Source organism: Benincasa hispida, chromosome 12, assembly GCF_009727055.1.
Source record: "Benincasa hispida cultivar B227 chromosome 12, ASM972705v1, whole genome shotgun sequence".
In the NCBI taxonomy this organism is placed as follows: Eukaryota; Viridiplantae; Streptophyta; class Magnoliopsida; order Cucurbitales; family Cucurbitaceae; genus Benincasa; species Benincasa hispida.
This window is the reverse complement of record NC_052360.1, coordinates 70,590,942-70,607,135: the sequence shown is the minus strand read 5'-3', so window position 1 is coordinate 70,607,135 and position 16,194 is coordinate 70,590,942. Positions and strand designations below refer to the sequence as shown.

The window sequence follows — 16,194 nt, the reverse complement described above, 5'->3', positions numbered from 1 at the left end:
TGGAAGAGCTTAATTGAACAAATGTCTATCCATTTAAAAAAATAAAAAATAAATAAAAATAATGAAATTGAAAGTTAACCTTTCAAAAAATGGCACCAATATTAGGTTAAACTTTACCATTATTCCTTGAACTACAACAATTTTGTAAAATAGTTTAGAAAAGTATATATTTTTCTAAAAACTTTTAAAAAATACAATATTAAGAAGAAAAAAAAAAGGTCATTCCATTTTGTCCATAACTTTTTTTTTAAAAAAAATATTTTAAATTTTACTATATCATTTTACAATAACTTTTTTTAAGAAAGTCAATAACATTGCTTCAAATATGTGCATTAACATAGTGATATTATACATGTATTTGAACCAACTTGATATTGAATAAACTCACTTTAAGAATAAGAAAATAACGAGGACTCGTATAATTAATTTGTAAAAATTTAAGAACTAAAATAATATTGTTAAAAGGCCATGGATCAAAAGAGAGAGAGAAATACTATGGTGTGATAGTTGTATATTTTAATTAAATTTGTTTTTGATGTTATTTATTTAGAAATTATTTGATACTAATTAAGGATTTAAAAATATTAAAAGAGGAGAAGAAAACATGAAGGACAGAGATGTGGCAGAGACAGGTTGGGACATAAATAGTCAAGTTGAAGAAGACATATCAACAAAGCTTTGGATACTCTATTGTGATATGATTCCGTGGTTATATATATGCATTCTTCATCTTCAACTAAATTAATAATAACTTTAAACTAAGAAGATTAATCATAATTTCTTATTAAAGAAGAAAAAAAAAAAAAAAAAGGACCTTAGTAGCTTTCTTTTATTGGCTAGTTTTTATACTAACCAAGTGTAAAGTTTTAAATATTGCGTTTGGGTAAACCTCGAGCATTTGAAATTTAGATTTGGCATCTGACGGCCCTCGACGTTCTCCTGCAACCTCACCATACTATCTACTTTTCTTGAATTACTTCTAAGAGTGACGACAATTCCCATGAACCAATATCAATCCTTTCAGTCCGTTTTGTTCTCAGTCACAAGTTTTTTAGGAAAATTTTCAGAAAGGTCACTTAATATAGAATTGTTTCAAGTTTAGCATGTGTAACTTTGAAGTTTTTATGATTGAGTCACTGTAAAAGAAAGTACACCTTGTTGGTATATATAGAAACTTTCAATTCTCTTAAGTTTTTCTTAATTATGCTTTCATATCCTCAGGATCTCTCTTATTCAGATGTGATATTGGTTCATTCATGTATCATTCCTCAACTCGAGCATTACAAATAATTATTTTTGTCAATATAGGTATAACTCAAATGGCATACAACTTGTCAGAATTAGAAAATTAATAATAATAATTAACCATTTGATTCACGATGGATAAACTATTTCAATTAATTATTATTTTCTAATAGACTTTTTAACAATGCAACAAAACTAATATGGCCTACGTTCTTAGAAAATTGGTCTTTTTTTCTCTCTTTTTTTGAGTAGATTGAAAATTATGTGTGTATATATTTTAAAAGTTTAGAAAATTTCCATATGAGTAATGAAATTGGGTGGAGTATGACAATTAAAGCATAATTGAAATAAAATAATACAAATAATTATTTGAAAAATAATTATAACATAACAAACTTTGGAAAATACATTTATCAAATTGAGGATAACTCAACTCACATAAAATATGTATGATCAACTTCAAGATTAAAAATACGGATTTTTCGTCTCACAAATTATTAAATTAAATTAAATTAAAAATGAACTTCTCGGTCGATATAAAAAACTTTGTACTTGCTAATTTTTTTAAATGCTACCATTAGAGAGAAAAATAAATCTCTCTTTTCACTTTTCTCCAATCTCATATCTGGTAAAAAAAAAAAAAAAAAAAAAAAAGTTAGTACGTAGATGCTAATAAAAAAAGAAAACAAAAAAACTAATTAGAGGGGTGAACAACATATTTTCCATTAATTTGTTAAAAAAAATAAAAAAAATAGTAATAATAAAATATCACTAATTTAAATATTATATAGATTACAAATACTTAAATTTATTTAAAAACCATAAAAGGTTTATTTTGTAGTTTAAATATTTTTTGATTTTTTTGTTTTTGCAATTTTGCAAAAACTTGTTTATCGACATCGATATTTTAGTAAAATTTAGACCATGACATTTTTATTTGGACAATGATATTTTAATCTCACTTCTCATATATCTTATTTTCTAGTTGCATGGTAAATGTAAATGGTCCAAAATTGGAGTGCAAGCAAAGGGTTAAAAAAAGAGAAATAAAGGTGGGAATAAGTCGTGTTGGACGGATGTATTCAAATATAGAAAGATAAATCAAAATATTTATAAATATAGTAAAATTTTACTGTCCATCTACAAGATCGTGATAGACTACTATCTATATCTATCAATAGGCACAGATAGTAATCGATCGCGATCTATCACGGTCTATCGTAGATAGACTGCAATTTTTTGCTATTATTTGTAAATATTTTCAATATTTTTTCATTTAAAGTAATTTTCCTATATTGGATGGTATGTATCATATTAGAGTAATACTTTGGTGTAGCGTAAACTGCACTCATTTTATTCATACATTCCCTTCAATCACAAGTGACAAAAAGATATTAACCATCCATTTAGATTCAAGAAAATTTAAGAAATGATTTTAAATTCTGTAGTTTGAAATCCGAAAATGATTTTAAATTAATTATTTCGTTTGGAACGAAAAATAATTGAAATGAATATATTTAAAATTTTGCATTTGTATGATGATCAAAAAAGAAAAGAAAGTTAAGATCCTACTAATATAGGCTTTTAATTGAGATGCGTTAATTAAAAATTAGAATATGTTAAGGTTAAATTAGTAATTTACTTCTAAATCCTACGAAATTCTATCATTCTATCCAGAAAATTTTTTTAAAGTAAAAACAGGAATTGAAATCACTCTGAATTTTGAAATCATTTTTTTTTCTTGTCGTACTAAACAACGAATTTCATTTGAAATTCATTAGGATTTAAAAATCACTCAAAATTATGAAGTTCCAAAAACGCCATAAAAGAATTTCTTTTTTGGAATTTAGTTTTTTGTTCTTGTTTTTTAAAATTAAGTCTATAGACGTCACTTCTACCTCCAAATTTTTTCTTTTATTATGTTTTTTTTATCAATAGTTTAAAAAATAAGTCAAATTTTGAGAACTAGTTTTAAAAACTTATTTTTATTTTTGAAATTTGGCGAACTCTTATACTTAAAAAATGAAGAGAATATAGGCCTAATTTTCAAAAATTAAAACCAAAAAATAAAATGGTTACCAAAAGGACCCGAAGAGTTCACCATATGTCAACTTTTGATCGAACGCTCAAATAGATCGCACTAAGATAGATATAGTTCGAAATACACTTAAAATTGCATTTTTCATTATATTATGACAAGTAGTACCACATGGGATACAAACCTAGCTGCTGTGCTGTAATCTGATATGTCCCATTATACCCCACCCCACACCCTCTCCAAAAAAAATTAAAGAAAAAAGAAAATATTCCACATCATAATTAGCCCATTAAACTAATATCAAAATCAAAATTAATATTTTTTTATTAAACAAAAAAAGCATAAAAGGCCTACACAACAACAACACACGCTGTCTTCTCTTCCTAAAAACAAACACAAATCCCACCACCACACTCACTCCATATATCTTCAAAAATGACCACAAATTCCCACCATTCCACCACCAGTTCCTCCGCCGTGTCCTCCGCCGAAACCAGCCGGAAAAGACAGAGGAGCACAGCCGCCACCGAAAGTGAATCGGAAGAATCAACCCCAAAATTCAGAGGAGTAAGGCTAAGAACATGGGGAAAATGGGTGTCTGAAATAAGAGAGCCAAGGAAGAAATCAAGAATATGGCTTGGCACATATCCGACGGCGGAGATGGCGGCGCGTGCACACGACGTCGCTGCACTCGCCATCAAAGGCCACCGTGCTTTCCTCAATTTCCCTCAACTCAAACACCATCTCCCTCGCCCCGCCTCCCTCTCTGCCAAAGATATCCAAGCCGCCGCCGCACAAGCCGCCGCACTCAAACCGGAAAGCGAAACGACGTCGTTTCAGGAGGAAGAAGAAGATACTTGGTTTGATTTGCCGGATCTAATCTCCAATGGATTTTTGTTGGGTTTTAATAGTTATTCTTCTTCCTCGTCGCCCTCGTCGTCGTCTTCTTCACAATGGCAATTTCTTGCAGATGATTATCATGATGAACACCATCTTCAATGGCAATCTGATTTTTCTCATCCTATTTTTCCTGTTTGATTTTTTTTTAAAGTTAAATTATTTAAATTCTGCTTTTTTTGTAATATTCTCTCTTACCAAAAGAGAAAAAAAAAAGGAGGGAAGAAGGCTTGTTGAGCTTGCTTGTTTGCTTGGACAACTTATATATTTATTTATTTATATATACTTTTTTTTCTTCTTTTGGTAAGTAATTTTCTTTAAGGTTAAAGTATTGTTTGATTTGCTCTACTTTTTTTAAATTTGTGATTTTAGTCTATGTGGTTAATTTCAATTAAAAAAAATTAATTATTCTCCGTTTAGTTTATGGTTGATTTTTGCTTTTAAAAAAGTCAGTCAAATTTCCATATTTATATAATTTTTTTCTTCAAAAAATTTACTTTTGAAAACTACTATTTTTTTCTTGGCTTGGAATAAAAATATACTTCAATTTTAATGTGTAAACATTTTTTGGGATCATTTCTCAGTGAAAAAATCGAATATATGATTTCGAGGGTGATTGTATAAATATTATATCAACTGAGTTAGACTCATTGTAAACTAATGTTAAGATTTTTAAAATTAAGTTAAATAAATTAAAATAGTACGAGAGTTGAGTGTTAAGAATAATTTTAACTCATTATATTTTTTTTTCTCTTTTTTTGGATCTTTCACTTTGATGTTCTTTATTGGTTAGATTTATAGAAAAGTGATGGTTATTATTATTATTATTGGTCAAAGGGGTGTGAAGATCTTTTTGTATTTATAAAGCTTGTAGGAACTTAAAAATAAAAAAATATATTTGTATGTATATCTTTTTGAAGATTTGACATCTAAGACCTTAATTGATACTTCATACTTTATGTCCGTCAAGATATATATATTTCATTAATTTTTAATATTTGTGAGTGTAGTTATCTCAATTAAATTGGTAAAGAAAATTTAAAACGATAATATTTAAATTTTATTATCCAACATTTCAACTCATTCCAACAAATTATTAAAGGTTTAATGAAAAAAAAAAAAGGAGGAAAATGCCGGAAAGTTATATAAATGTGAGCTAATTATAAATTCAAAACTATATAATTAAAAGATAGTAAACTTGATATTTATTATTAACTAAACACCTGGAGTAAATAAATGAGTGGAATTGCTCTCCAATCATTAAAGATGATGGTTTTAATGTACTATAATCATGCTGCTTAAAGTTGTAGACAAAAGTGACATTGAATGATTATTAAACCCATTACCTAATATATAAATAAGATACTTGCACAAATAGTCAAATAAAGTAAAACTATCGCAAATCTAGCCAAATCTAAAACAATTTACATATACAGCATACTTATTTTTTAAAAAAAATTTATAATTACTAAACTATCAAACTATTGATCTACATTTATCGATGCTATATTACTTCTATCGACTTTTGTTATGGATAGAAGTTTATTAATGGTAGACTTCTATCTATTGTGATCCTTTATACATCGATTGTTCATGTATTTGATTTGTCATGAAAACATCTCTTTTCTATATGTAGTTGATAACACGTCACTCTTAAAATCTTTTGTGCATATAGATGACTTGTCAAGAGAATGTTTCATTATAGTGAATTGCTATTGATACCATTCTACTTAAAGACTATCAATGATAGGGATTCTATCATTAATAGATTACACACATCTTAATTGAAGGCTGATATTGGCAATAGATGGTTCACTGATAGAATTTAATCAAGAGGTATGTAGTTTATCAGTTATTGAAACTTATCATTGATATACTATACAAACACCTCCCTAGTGATACATCTATACATGACAAGTCAAATAGTAATAATATGGAAGTTTATTACCAATATAATGATATATTTCTTGAAAAGAATAATAAAGGAATATCATAGTCTGTCAATAACGGATTTTAATATCTACCTAAGGTCTATCAACAATGTACTGATATCACATGTGCATATTAGTCTATTATTGAAAGATTATGATAAGGATAAATTTGAAATCTAAGGAAATTTTAAACATAAAAGGAGGATCAGTTTTCCATGTCTCCAATATTTTTATGGTACTTACTCATATTTGCAAATATTTTGATCCATTTGCTCATTTCCTATCATTACTCAAAAAATAATATATTATTTAGAATACCAATAAAATAAATTAGTACTGAGAAAAAAAAATCCAAGTGTTTAGTTATGAGTCAAATTCTTTCATTTGATACAAATTTCCAAATAAACTTGAAAAGTGCGATAGGTTTGAATCAGTTTATACTAATTAGTACTTAATATACTTTACTTTCTTGTAATATTTGTATATAATATCCAACATTTCTAAATTTTTATATCTAAAGGTTATTTCTTTCTCCAACGTATTCATATAGAGAGGAAAAAATATATCATGCCCAATGATTTTACCTAATCCCCATTCAATCTTTCTATACATAGTAAAAAAATAAAAATAATCAATTTTTTTTTTAAAAAAAAAAAAACTTGTCACGTGACATATTTTTATTGGAGACAGTATAGACTGCACCCAAGGATGACATAAGGGACAATTAATATTTATTTAATTAGAATATTTATGCTTTTATTTTCGAAGAAAATCTTTAACTCCTCTTCTATTGTACTTTTACATGTCTAAAAGAAAGAAACGTACGCACGCATATATATATATATATTAGATCTATGGACGAAATATACTATATTCTTCACATGTCTATTATAACAAGAATATTTACTCACTTTTGCATTAAGGTGAAGAAGAGGTTCGTCCAAGAAATCTCAGTGTGCATCGAAAGTTTATAGTGTTAGATTAAGTATTTTGTTCATGTACTTTAAACACTATTAATAAAGATTAAGCTACAATTTCTTTCTTTTTTTTTTTTTTTTTAAAAAAAATGAGCCTAATTAAAGTTAGAGAGATTTAGAGGAGAACTACGAAATGACGATTAGTATTTTATATATATACTTTTAGAATTATGACATATTAATACAAGTTGTGTACGTAATTTGTTCCACTACACCTAATTATGTTTCTTAGTGCATGAACCTTCAAAAGTTTCTAACTACTTTCTTAGACTTAGATTCATGCTTTATCGTAGTATTTTTTTTAAAAAAAAAAAATGGATTTCATTAACGTAAATGAAGAAAAAGTCACTTCGAATCTAAAACAAGATAATAACCAATGATTAAGATTTCGATGTCGATCGATATCGATATCAAAATTTTAATTTTACAAATATATAGATGGATATGATGATAAAATGTTATCGTCAACATATATTTATTGGGAATGACTTTGGGTTTTTGGCCAGCAAAAGGAAAATAGTAGTTTTGAGAGAAAAGAGATAGAAGTTGTCCCATGTTGGAAGATTTAGGCTTGGCAAATGGGTATAGAGCTTTCAAAGTGTGGTGATGGTAGAAGTATAACCTTTTTACTATATGTGCATTATTGTTGTCTATTTGGTTGAATATGCAAGTTTGGGTAACCACAATTATGCGAAAAAGAAATAATTTTTTACTACCTATCATTTTTTTACTTTTATGAAAAATATTATCATTAAATATTTTTATTTACCAAAATAAATGTGTTAAATCCGAATTAATTTTTTGAATTAATTTTAGATCTAACAACGTTTTTTCTTCTTTTTAAAAAAGTACTTTGAGCAGCTTGGGGAGACATAGAAAAACCTAGCTTTTTAGATTTTTTGATCTTCTTTGTTTTTAGGTGTCATTAACTTTTCTGAGCTAATTTTCCGATTGATTCCAATTCGTTCTCCGACGAGTGCACATCAGAGTCCGAGTGTTGTGTGAACCTTAGAGAGCAACCGACTTCTTGTGATATAGCATGGAAGTCGCATCGTTCTTGCTTTCAAGACAGTAGGTTTATCTACGGTACAACATTCTTCATTTGGAATAACAATGTTTTTATGTAAATAAAAAAATTATAAAATTTATTTAAATTAAGAACGAAGTTTTTTTTTTTTTTTTATTACTTTCAAACCAGGCTATAAATGATATATATCTTCATATTCGGATTAAATATAGATTATATATATTTTTAAAATGTTTTATAGGTATTAATAAAAGATAGGACTAATCCTTAATATCAATATTGAAGTCCTCGATGTAATGATATATCGATCGGTATACCGACAAATATTTTAGTCTTTGATAACAACCAATTTAGAAAATAAAAAAACAATAAACTTAAAGTTTTTGATACATAGAGAATTTTTGTCAAGTCGATGTCAACGACAAGAATTGAGTACAAATATGGTTCAAAATATAAGATTATGAATAATAATTTTGAAAAATTCATAACTAAATAATGCAAATCCATGCATATAATCTAACCCATTAATTTTGATGTCTAAAAAATGAAGATTTTGAAAGAGAAATCCACAGTAGAGTTACAAAGGTTGTGTGGAGATGCCTTGCATTTTGGAGAAACTTTGAAGAGAAATTGACTCTAAAGCCAACCATTACACATTACATTACTACTTTCTTTATTTCAATTCATATGAAGATATTCTTTTTACTTTAATTTCCTTTATTTTCTCTACTTTCTTTCCTTTCCTTTTCCTTTTTTTTTTTCTTTTTTCCAAAAAGATTCCTCAAGAAGAAATGCCCATGAATTCACTAATAATATAATACCTTCAATTTGTACACCAAAAAAAAAAAAAAAAAAAAAAACCCAATAATAATTCCTTGACCAAATCTTTCCATCCTCTTCTTCTTCCTTTTCTTTCATTAGAAGTCTCCTTAATCAAAGTCTTTTCAATTTGGGTTTATTAATCTCTTATTTTATATACAAATAATTTCTTACTTCAATCAAATCTTTACTATCATATAATATCAGAGTTTTATAAACATCATAATGGTATTCGTCAAAATAAATCTAAATTATTGATTTATAATAAGTTCATATATTTTCATTTGATGAATAAAACGTGTTTAGTAATAAAATAAAAATAAATAAAAAACTTACCCACTTCAATTGACTTGATTATCAACATATCTAGTCAAATTAAAAACGTCTTTTTGTTTTAGAAATAGATTCATTTAAACATGATATATACTTTTTTTTTTTTAAAAAAAAACATGTTATATACTTCTTTTAACTTGTAATGATAACAAAGAATTGGTTGAAGAAACATTTAATATGTAAATTGAATTTGAAAATTTTAAAAGATTGGGAATAAAACTTAAAAATAGTTAAAGGATTGAATTAAAGGTTTAGTTTAATTAGAAAAAAAAAAAAGTATGATCTTTTAGGAATTCAATATTGAATATTATTTAATTAATACAAAGGGGAAGAAAGGTATTGTGGAATATTGTTTTTCTTTTGTAACCCAACTTTATCTTTTGTCCCCCACTTACTAAGATGGTTAAGATCTCCATCCTCTTAATTATTTTCTGTGAATTTTTAAATATGTGGTTCCCAATTTGGGAGGAAAAATAAATAAATAAATAAAGGTTACCATCACAATTTTTTTATAAAAGAAAAATGGTAAAAAAAATGTGACAAAATAGAGTGGAAAGAAAAGAAGCTATTGGCAAAGGGGTTTTATATATACTTGGCCAATGGGAGTGATTGTACAACATTGTCTCACATTTGAAAAATGTTCTTTAGGTTAAAAAAATATTATTCTTTATTTCGATATTGTTCCATTTCCTTCTCATACTTTTAATAAATTTTAAATTTAATTTTTCCTGTCAACTTGTGATTAGTTTTTCTAAGAAAAAATAGTATCTATCGCATTCTCTCTATAAACTTTGGAAAGACATTCATATTAACTGTTTTCTTAAATAATGTATTTTTTTTTTTTTTGTTATTAAAAACAGGACAACTTTCTCGCTTTGTTTGTTTTAGTATGAAGGTAAAGGCGTGTTAACACCCTGCTTCAGATGATTGAGACAAGATTCAGTATTCTTAAAATATGAAACTCTCGATTGCCTTAACAACATCGGGGAAATTTCAAATACAGACCTAAATCATTTGTACAAACAAACTTTTGGAATATTAAAATCCTAAATCGGATGATTTTTGTTATTATTATTATTTCACAACCTTTGATAAAATTAAGTTTCAAGTCAATAATAAGGATTACTTCAAAATTTATTGAAATTACACAACTAACTTTAAATACTTGAAAAAAGTACGAGGCTAAACGGAAGGAAAAATAGTATTTTAACACAAATGTTTTTATTCATCATTTCACTTCATTAGGTGAAAAATGTAATAAAAAAAAAGACTGATTATAAAATTTTTATGATGTTATAGGTGATAATTTAAATTAGATTTTCATTTTTTGCACTTAAATTTTCGTTTGAATTTATGAACTACTAATTATTTTAACTTTCAAGTTAATTTTATTTTAATTTCTAGACTTTCAAAATTAAATGTCTAATTTAACTTTTCAACTAAGAAAAAATAAAATTATCTCTCGTTTGAGAATTACATTTAAACCAAACTATAATTTACATGTAATCAAATGAATTTATTTTTAAAAATAATTCTATTTTAATTCTAGCTAACATTTGATTTTTTTTTTTTTTTTTTTTTTTTAGTTTCGTAAACTTTCAAGTTTTATATTTTACTTGTCTTAAACTTTTTAAATGTTTTGTTTTAATATCTCTAAACTTTGTATGTAAAGATTACTTTAGTCCTTGGGTTAATCGTTAGTTAAATTATTCAACATAATTATTTTTGAAACTCATGATATGTAGTTTTGAATAATTGTTTTGGTAAATATTTATTTTTCCAAGTAAAAAAAAAAAAAAAAGTGTTTGACTTAGGTTTATGTCAAATAATTTATTTTATGGTAAAATTTAGAGACTCGTTAAAATATATAATATTTTGATGTTAGAAAATTATAACCACTTGACTAAACACAAAGAAATAACATATAATTAACTTAACATGATCGACTGACTTTAACTTTAACCCACAAATAATAATGATTCAATTGATGAAATTATATTTCTAAAATTTCATTGGGTAATTATTTGGACTCCGTCTTATAACCCTTTATTTTTTTTATTTTTTTTTTTTGAAAATTAAATCTATTTCATCTATATTTTTTATAATGATTTGTATCTTTCTTTGAGTATAATGGTAAAATTCTAAGCTAAATTTCAAGAATAAAAATAACTTTTTGAAAGTTATTTTTTTTAAACCGTTGGTGAAAAGTGGATAACAAAGGAAGAAATTTGAAAGTGGAAGTAGTATCTATAGGTTTAATTTTAAAAAATAAAAATAAAAAATAAAATGGTTACTAAGCAGAGCCTTTATTTTCAGATTTTTATTTTTAAAATTTAAGTCATTTCTTTTCAATTTCATATCATCATTTGGATCTTTCTTAAATAAAAAATAATTGAATTCTTAGAAAAATTTTAAAAATATTTAAAAATTTACCATGTTTGGTAACTATTTGATTTTTAGTTTTTAAAAATTAAGTCTATTAATACATCTTATATTTCTAAATTTCTTACTTTATTGTCTACTTCTTACCTTTATTTTAAAAAACTATGCTAAATTTTGAAAATTAAAAAAAGCAATTTTTAAAAATTTATTTTGTTTTTGGAATTTAATTAAGAATTCAATTTTTTCATTTTGAAAAAGGAAAATCATAAGAATTTGAGAGGGAATAGACTTCATTTTTAAAAACCAAATAGATGCTTTTTTTAATTTTAAAATTTAGCTTGATTTTTTTTAAAAAAAATATTGATAAAATATAGTAAACAAATAAAAAAATAATAATTTACAGATGAAATCGATGTTTATAGTACTTAATTTTTAAATTTTAAAAATTAGAAATCAAACTATTATCAAAATTTCCATGCTTAGCATCTGTCAAAGTATACAATAATTAACAGTTTTAATTATTATTGCACATGAGGATGTGCTTGATTTTCTTATATTATCTAAAATGATCAAATATACAATGAATTTTTTAAAAAAGAAATATGTATATATATTCGATTATATATCACAAACCAAACTTTTTCTTTGCACAAAAAATGAAATTAGTGGTAAGTGACCTCAGCCATTATATACATTGATCGTCTCATTGATTTTATTATTTGGACTTGTAATTCAAGAGTGTGTGTCAAGTGGCATTATGTGTATATATTGCTCTCTCAAATATTTGTTGTCCACTTTCCCCAATACAAATCAAATCCAGCATTCCTTTGACAATCTATGCATTATATACATGTGATTTCTCTTTATTTATTTCGATTTCAAACCTTCTCCACAATCAATAATTCCGTCAACTAAAAGAGAATAATTATTGTTCGAGAGTGATTTTAATCGGGACTGAAATCACTTTTCAAAATCACTATAAAATATAAGAGTGTTTAAATGATTCAATAATCCGAATAACACGGACTATCTAACCTAAATTATAAAAATTGGGTTGGATTAATCTTAATTTTGAGTTGGGTTCGGTTAAATTCTTTATATTGTGTTGGATTGGGTTGGATCGGGTTTCGAGTTGCATTTTTAAAATATTTGGTTGACTTAACTCAACTAGAATTACTAATAATATATATATAACTTTAGGGTTTTGTGTTATCCTCCCCTTGTTGCCCCTTAATCTCACGCCTCCTTCCCCTCTTTGATTTCTTTTCAAGTTTATGCATCTTTCTGGCCACATCTCCCTCACTTTTCACCGTCGCCTCCCTCGTTGTCTCTCTCTTCAGTCTTCAACGTGTCCATCAAACCTCCTCTTCTCTCTCAGCTCTCACCGTCATCTCCTTCATGCATCTTTTAGGCCTCGTTTCATATGTCTCTCTCGTCGTCGTCCCTTAGGCATCACACAAAAAAGTTGTCTCTGACTCTCCTTTGTGAGCTCAATTTTTGGTCGTCTGTGTATCTCACTATTGCCCCATGATCTTCTTTCATTTGCATCGTCTTCCTCTTCTCCCTCGATCTTCAATCGTCCAGTGTCGATTTTCATTCTCTCTGACTTTCTTTTTTAAAAAAAAAAAAATTCAGATCTCCTTTTTTGATGTCTCACATTCCAACCTGACAACCCAATCCAACCTAACCCGAATTTTAAAGGTTGGATTGGATACCTCATTCGGGTCATTCGAGTAGCCAACCTGACCAACTTGAGTTTTCTAATTGGTCTCAAAAATCCCTCTAACCTAACCCAATCCAACCCATGTATACCCCTAATGAAACATATTTTTAATCTTTATGAAAATTATATTTAAAAATGTAAATTTTAATAAAAAAATTAATATTGAGTGATAAAAAAACATGATTTAGAGTGCTTTTAAAAATGACAAGCATGCATTCCATGTGTCGTTTGTGCATACATAATGTTAGATTTGAGTGGGTATTTGTTTAGTTTTTCAAGTGATTAATTTTGAGAATAAATCATTTTTTTAAAAAAAAAAATCGAAGCTTTTGATAACCACTCAAAAGAGCTTTTCAAACACTTTTGAATTTTTTATTTAAATAGTTTTTATCAAAAGAATTTAAACTAAAATTACTTTTCTTAAAAATATTTTTTTCTCTAGTCAATTCCAATCCGATGACATTTTATTCTCTGGAGATTAATTTGGTTTAACTTTGGTTCCATTTTGTAGTTCTCGGAGTTCTTTTGCAGTTCTAAATTTGGTTAAATCTCTCAAAAACTATTTTTATTACTCTACTATAATTAATAACTATTTGCTTAAAGAAACAAGTTAATTGAGCTGATAATTTTATTATGTGAGGTATATGTGAAAGATGTAACAGTTGACTAACTCATATATCTAATTAGGGTTTGAGTTGGAGAAAAATAATTAATAAGCTTGTACTAATTAAGGTTTCGTTTGATAACTATTTTATTTTTTAAAATTAAGCTTATATCACCTACATTTTTTATCATAATTAAGTACAATGATAATAATGATTGAATTATTAGTTAAATTCCAAAAACCAAAAACTACTTTTTTTAGTTCTCAATAAATTTGGTTTTGTTTTTTTTAAACTATTTGTGATTAATAGATTTAATTTTCAAAAACAAAAACAAAAAACAAAATGGTTATCAAACCGAACCTAATTTTTTTTAAGATTTCAAGACCACATTGTTCAGTAGAAGAATTTTGCCCTAACTTTTTTTGAATAAAACTTCTTCATCTCCCATGACAAGAGCCTTAATTCGATCTTTCATCTTTACAGATTTAGATACTCGATTCCTGATACGGGAAAAAAAAAAAAAAAACAGTATTTTCTTTTTATGAAAACACACATGAACGTGCAAAACATAATCAAATCATCAATCATTTGGGTTAAAAACTATTGAACTTGAGAGTACTGAAATATTACCCATTTGATTAGAGAATGAAGCTAGCATGACCTCAATATATCAAATTATTCATCTTATCACAAATCCAACTAGAAGGATGATCCATATTTATCTTTAGATTTGTTATTGTTTTGGTGATTTTATGAGAATCACTTTTCTTAGAATCTCTAGGCTTAGGTTTGTTGGCTTTATCAACAAGTAGTGTGTTTGCTTTACAATAAAAAAATTGATGCATGTCTCTTTCAAATTCTCAATGAACTATTTAGTAACATTTCACTCTCTCCAAATATACCCTAATAATAATAAATTTAAAAATAAAAAAGAAAACCTTGACTTCTTTCTTCCCTAAGGAAGAAAAAAGTTGCAGGACTGGTTCTGTTCTTTCATGTTCTTGCTACCTAATATAAACTCATTTAGGTATATCAATTTAAACTATCGACTAAATTTATAATTGTATCTATTTAAATTTTAAATTTTCCTTCAATAAACATCTTGTAGGACTTATAATCTTATTAATTCAACTCTTAAACTTTCACAATTAGTAAATCAATTTGATTCTCTCATTTAAGTTTCAATTATCTACACATCAATTCTAATTGTTCATTTTGTTAAATTGACATTTGAAGAAGTCTATACGTGTGTAAGAGTTGATACATGTCATGGACAATTTTCAAAAATAATCTTAATAAGTGGAATTGATTCATGTATGACAATTTAAGAGTACCGAAATAATTATAAATCTCACACGAAGATTTTCGAACGAATTCTATAAAAGGATACGTAAATGATACACCAACCAAAATTTAGATTTAAATCAATACATTTAAAAAAAAAAAAAAAAAAAACCAAAAGAAACTGTTAGGAAAAGATCAATATAAAACTTGCATGTTTGCTTTTTTTCCTTTTTTCCTTTTTTTTTTTTTGCATGATTTGTCATTTTTACCCTTTTCTTTCTTTTTTTTTTTTTCCAAATAATTCATGGACATGCATGAACAAGAGAGAAAGAAACATTAGTTTAATGTGGAGGTTCCCATGATGAAACTGACTTTATTTTATTTTATTTTTTAAATTATGAAGTGGCTATAAAAAGTTGAATAGAGTTCAAAAACATATGGTAGGTTTAATTTCACTAAAAGGAAAAAGAAAGGAAAAAAACATGATAAAATCAATTATTGTGCCTAAAGAGTTTGCTTAACTAGTGATCCATAGGTCTAAACTAACATATATATTTTTGTTTTCATTGAGTTGATACAATGTTTTAACAGAAATGAAGGGCAATATGTTCACTTATATTGTTTGTGAGATGACATTTGATTGATTGTAAGTCTAACTCACGGCCAAATTTTAGAGGGTTTTTTTTTTTTTTTCTTGTGTTTTCTTCTCCATTATTTGCATTTTTTGGGCATTGTTTATATTTTTCACTAACTTTTAGGCTTTTGTCTAATTTTATCTCTAATCATGGTTCACATTATTGTCCATTTTCCCTATTTTTTAGTTTCTTTATTGCTTAAATCTACCCTCTTCAACTTTTTATATTTTTTTCAATTTTATTGATTCTTTTGTTTTTTCAAGTTAAGTTATATATAAAAAAAATACCCTTTTAATTT

The 16,194-nt window shown here is 26.3% G+C and overlaps 1 protein-coding gene across 1 annotated transcript; it reads left to right on the top strand.

Annotated features, from left to right (window-relative positions):
* Positions 1-3,628: 3,628 nt before the first annotated feature.
* Positions 3,629-4,471, top strand: LOC120067999 (ethylene-responsive transcription factor ERF039). Its single transcript, XM_039019656.1, has one exon. The coding sequence runs from the start codon at positions 3,719-3,721 to the stop codon at positions 4,319-4,321; it is 603 nt and encodes a 200-aa protein (XP_038875584.1). The 5' UTR covers positions 3,629-3,718; the 3' UTR covers positions 4,322-4,471.
* Positions 4,472-16,194: the final 11,723 nt, after the last annotated feature.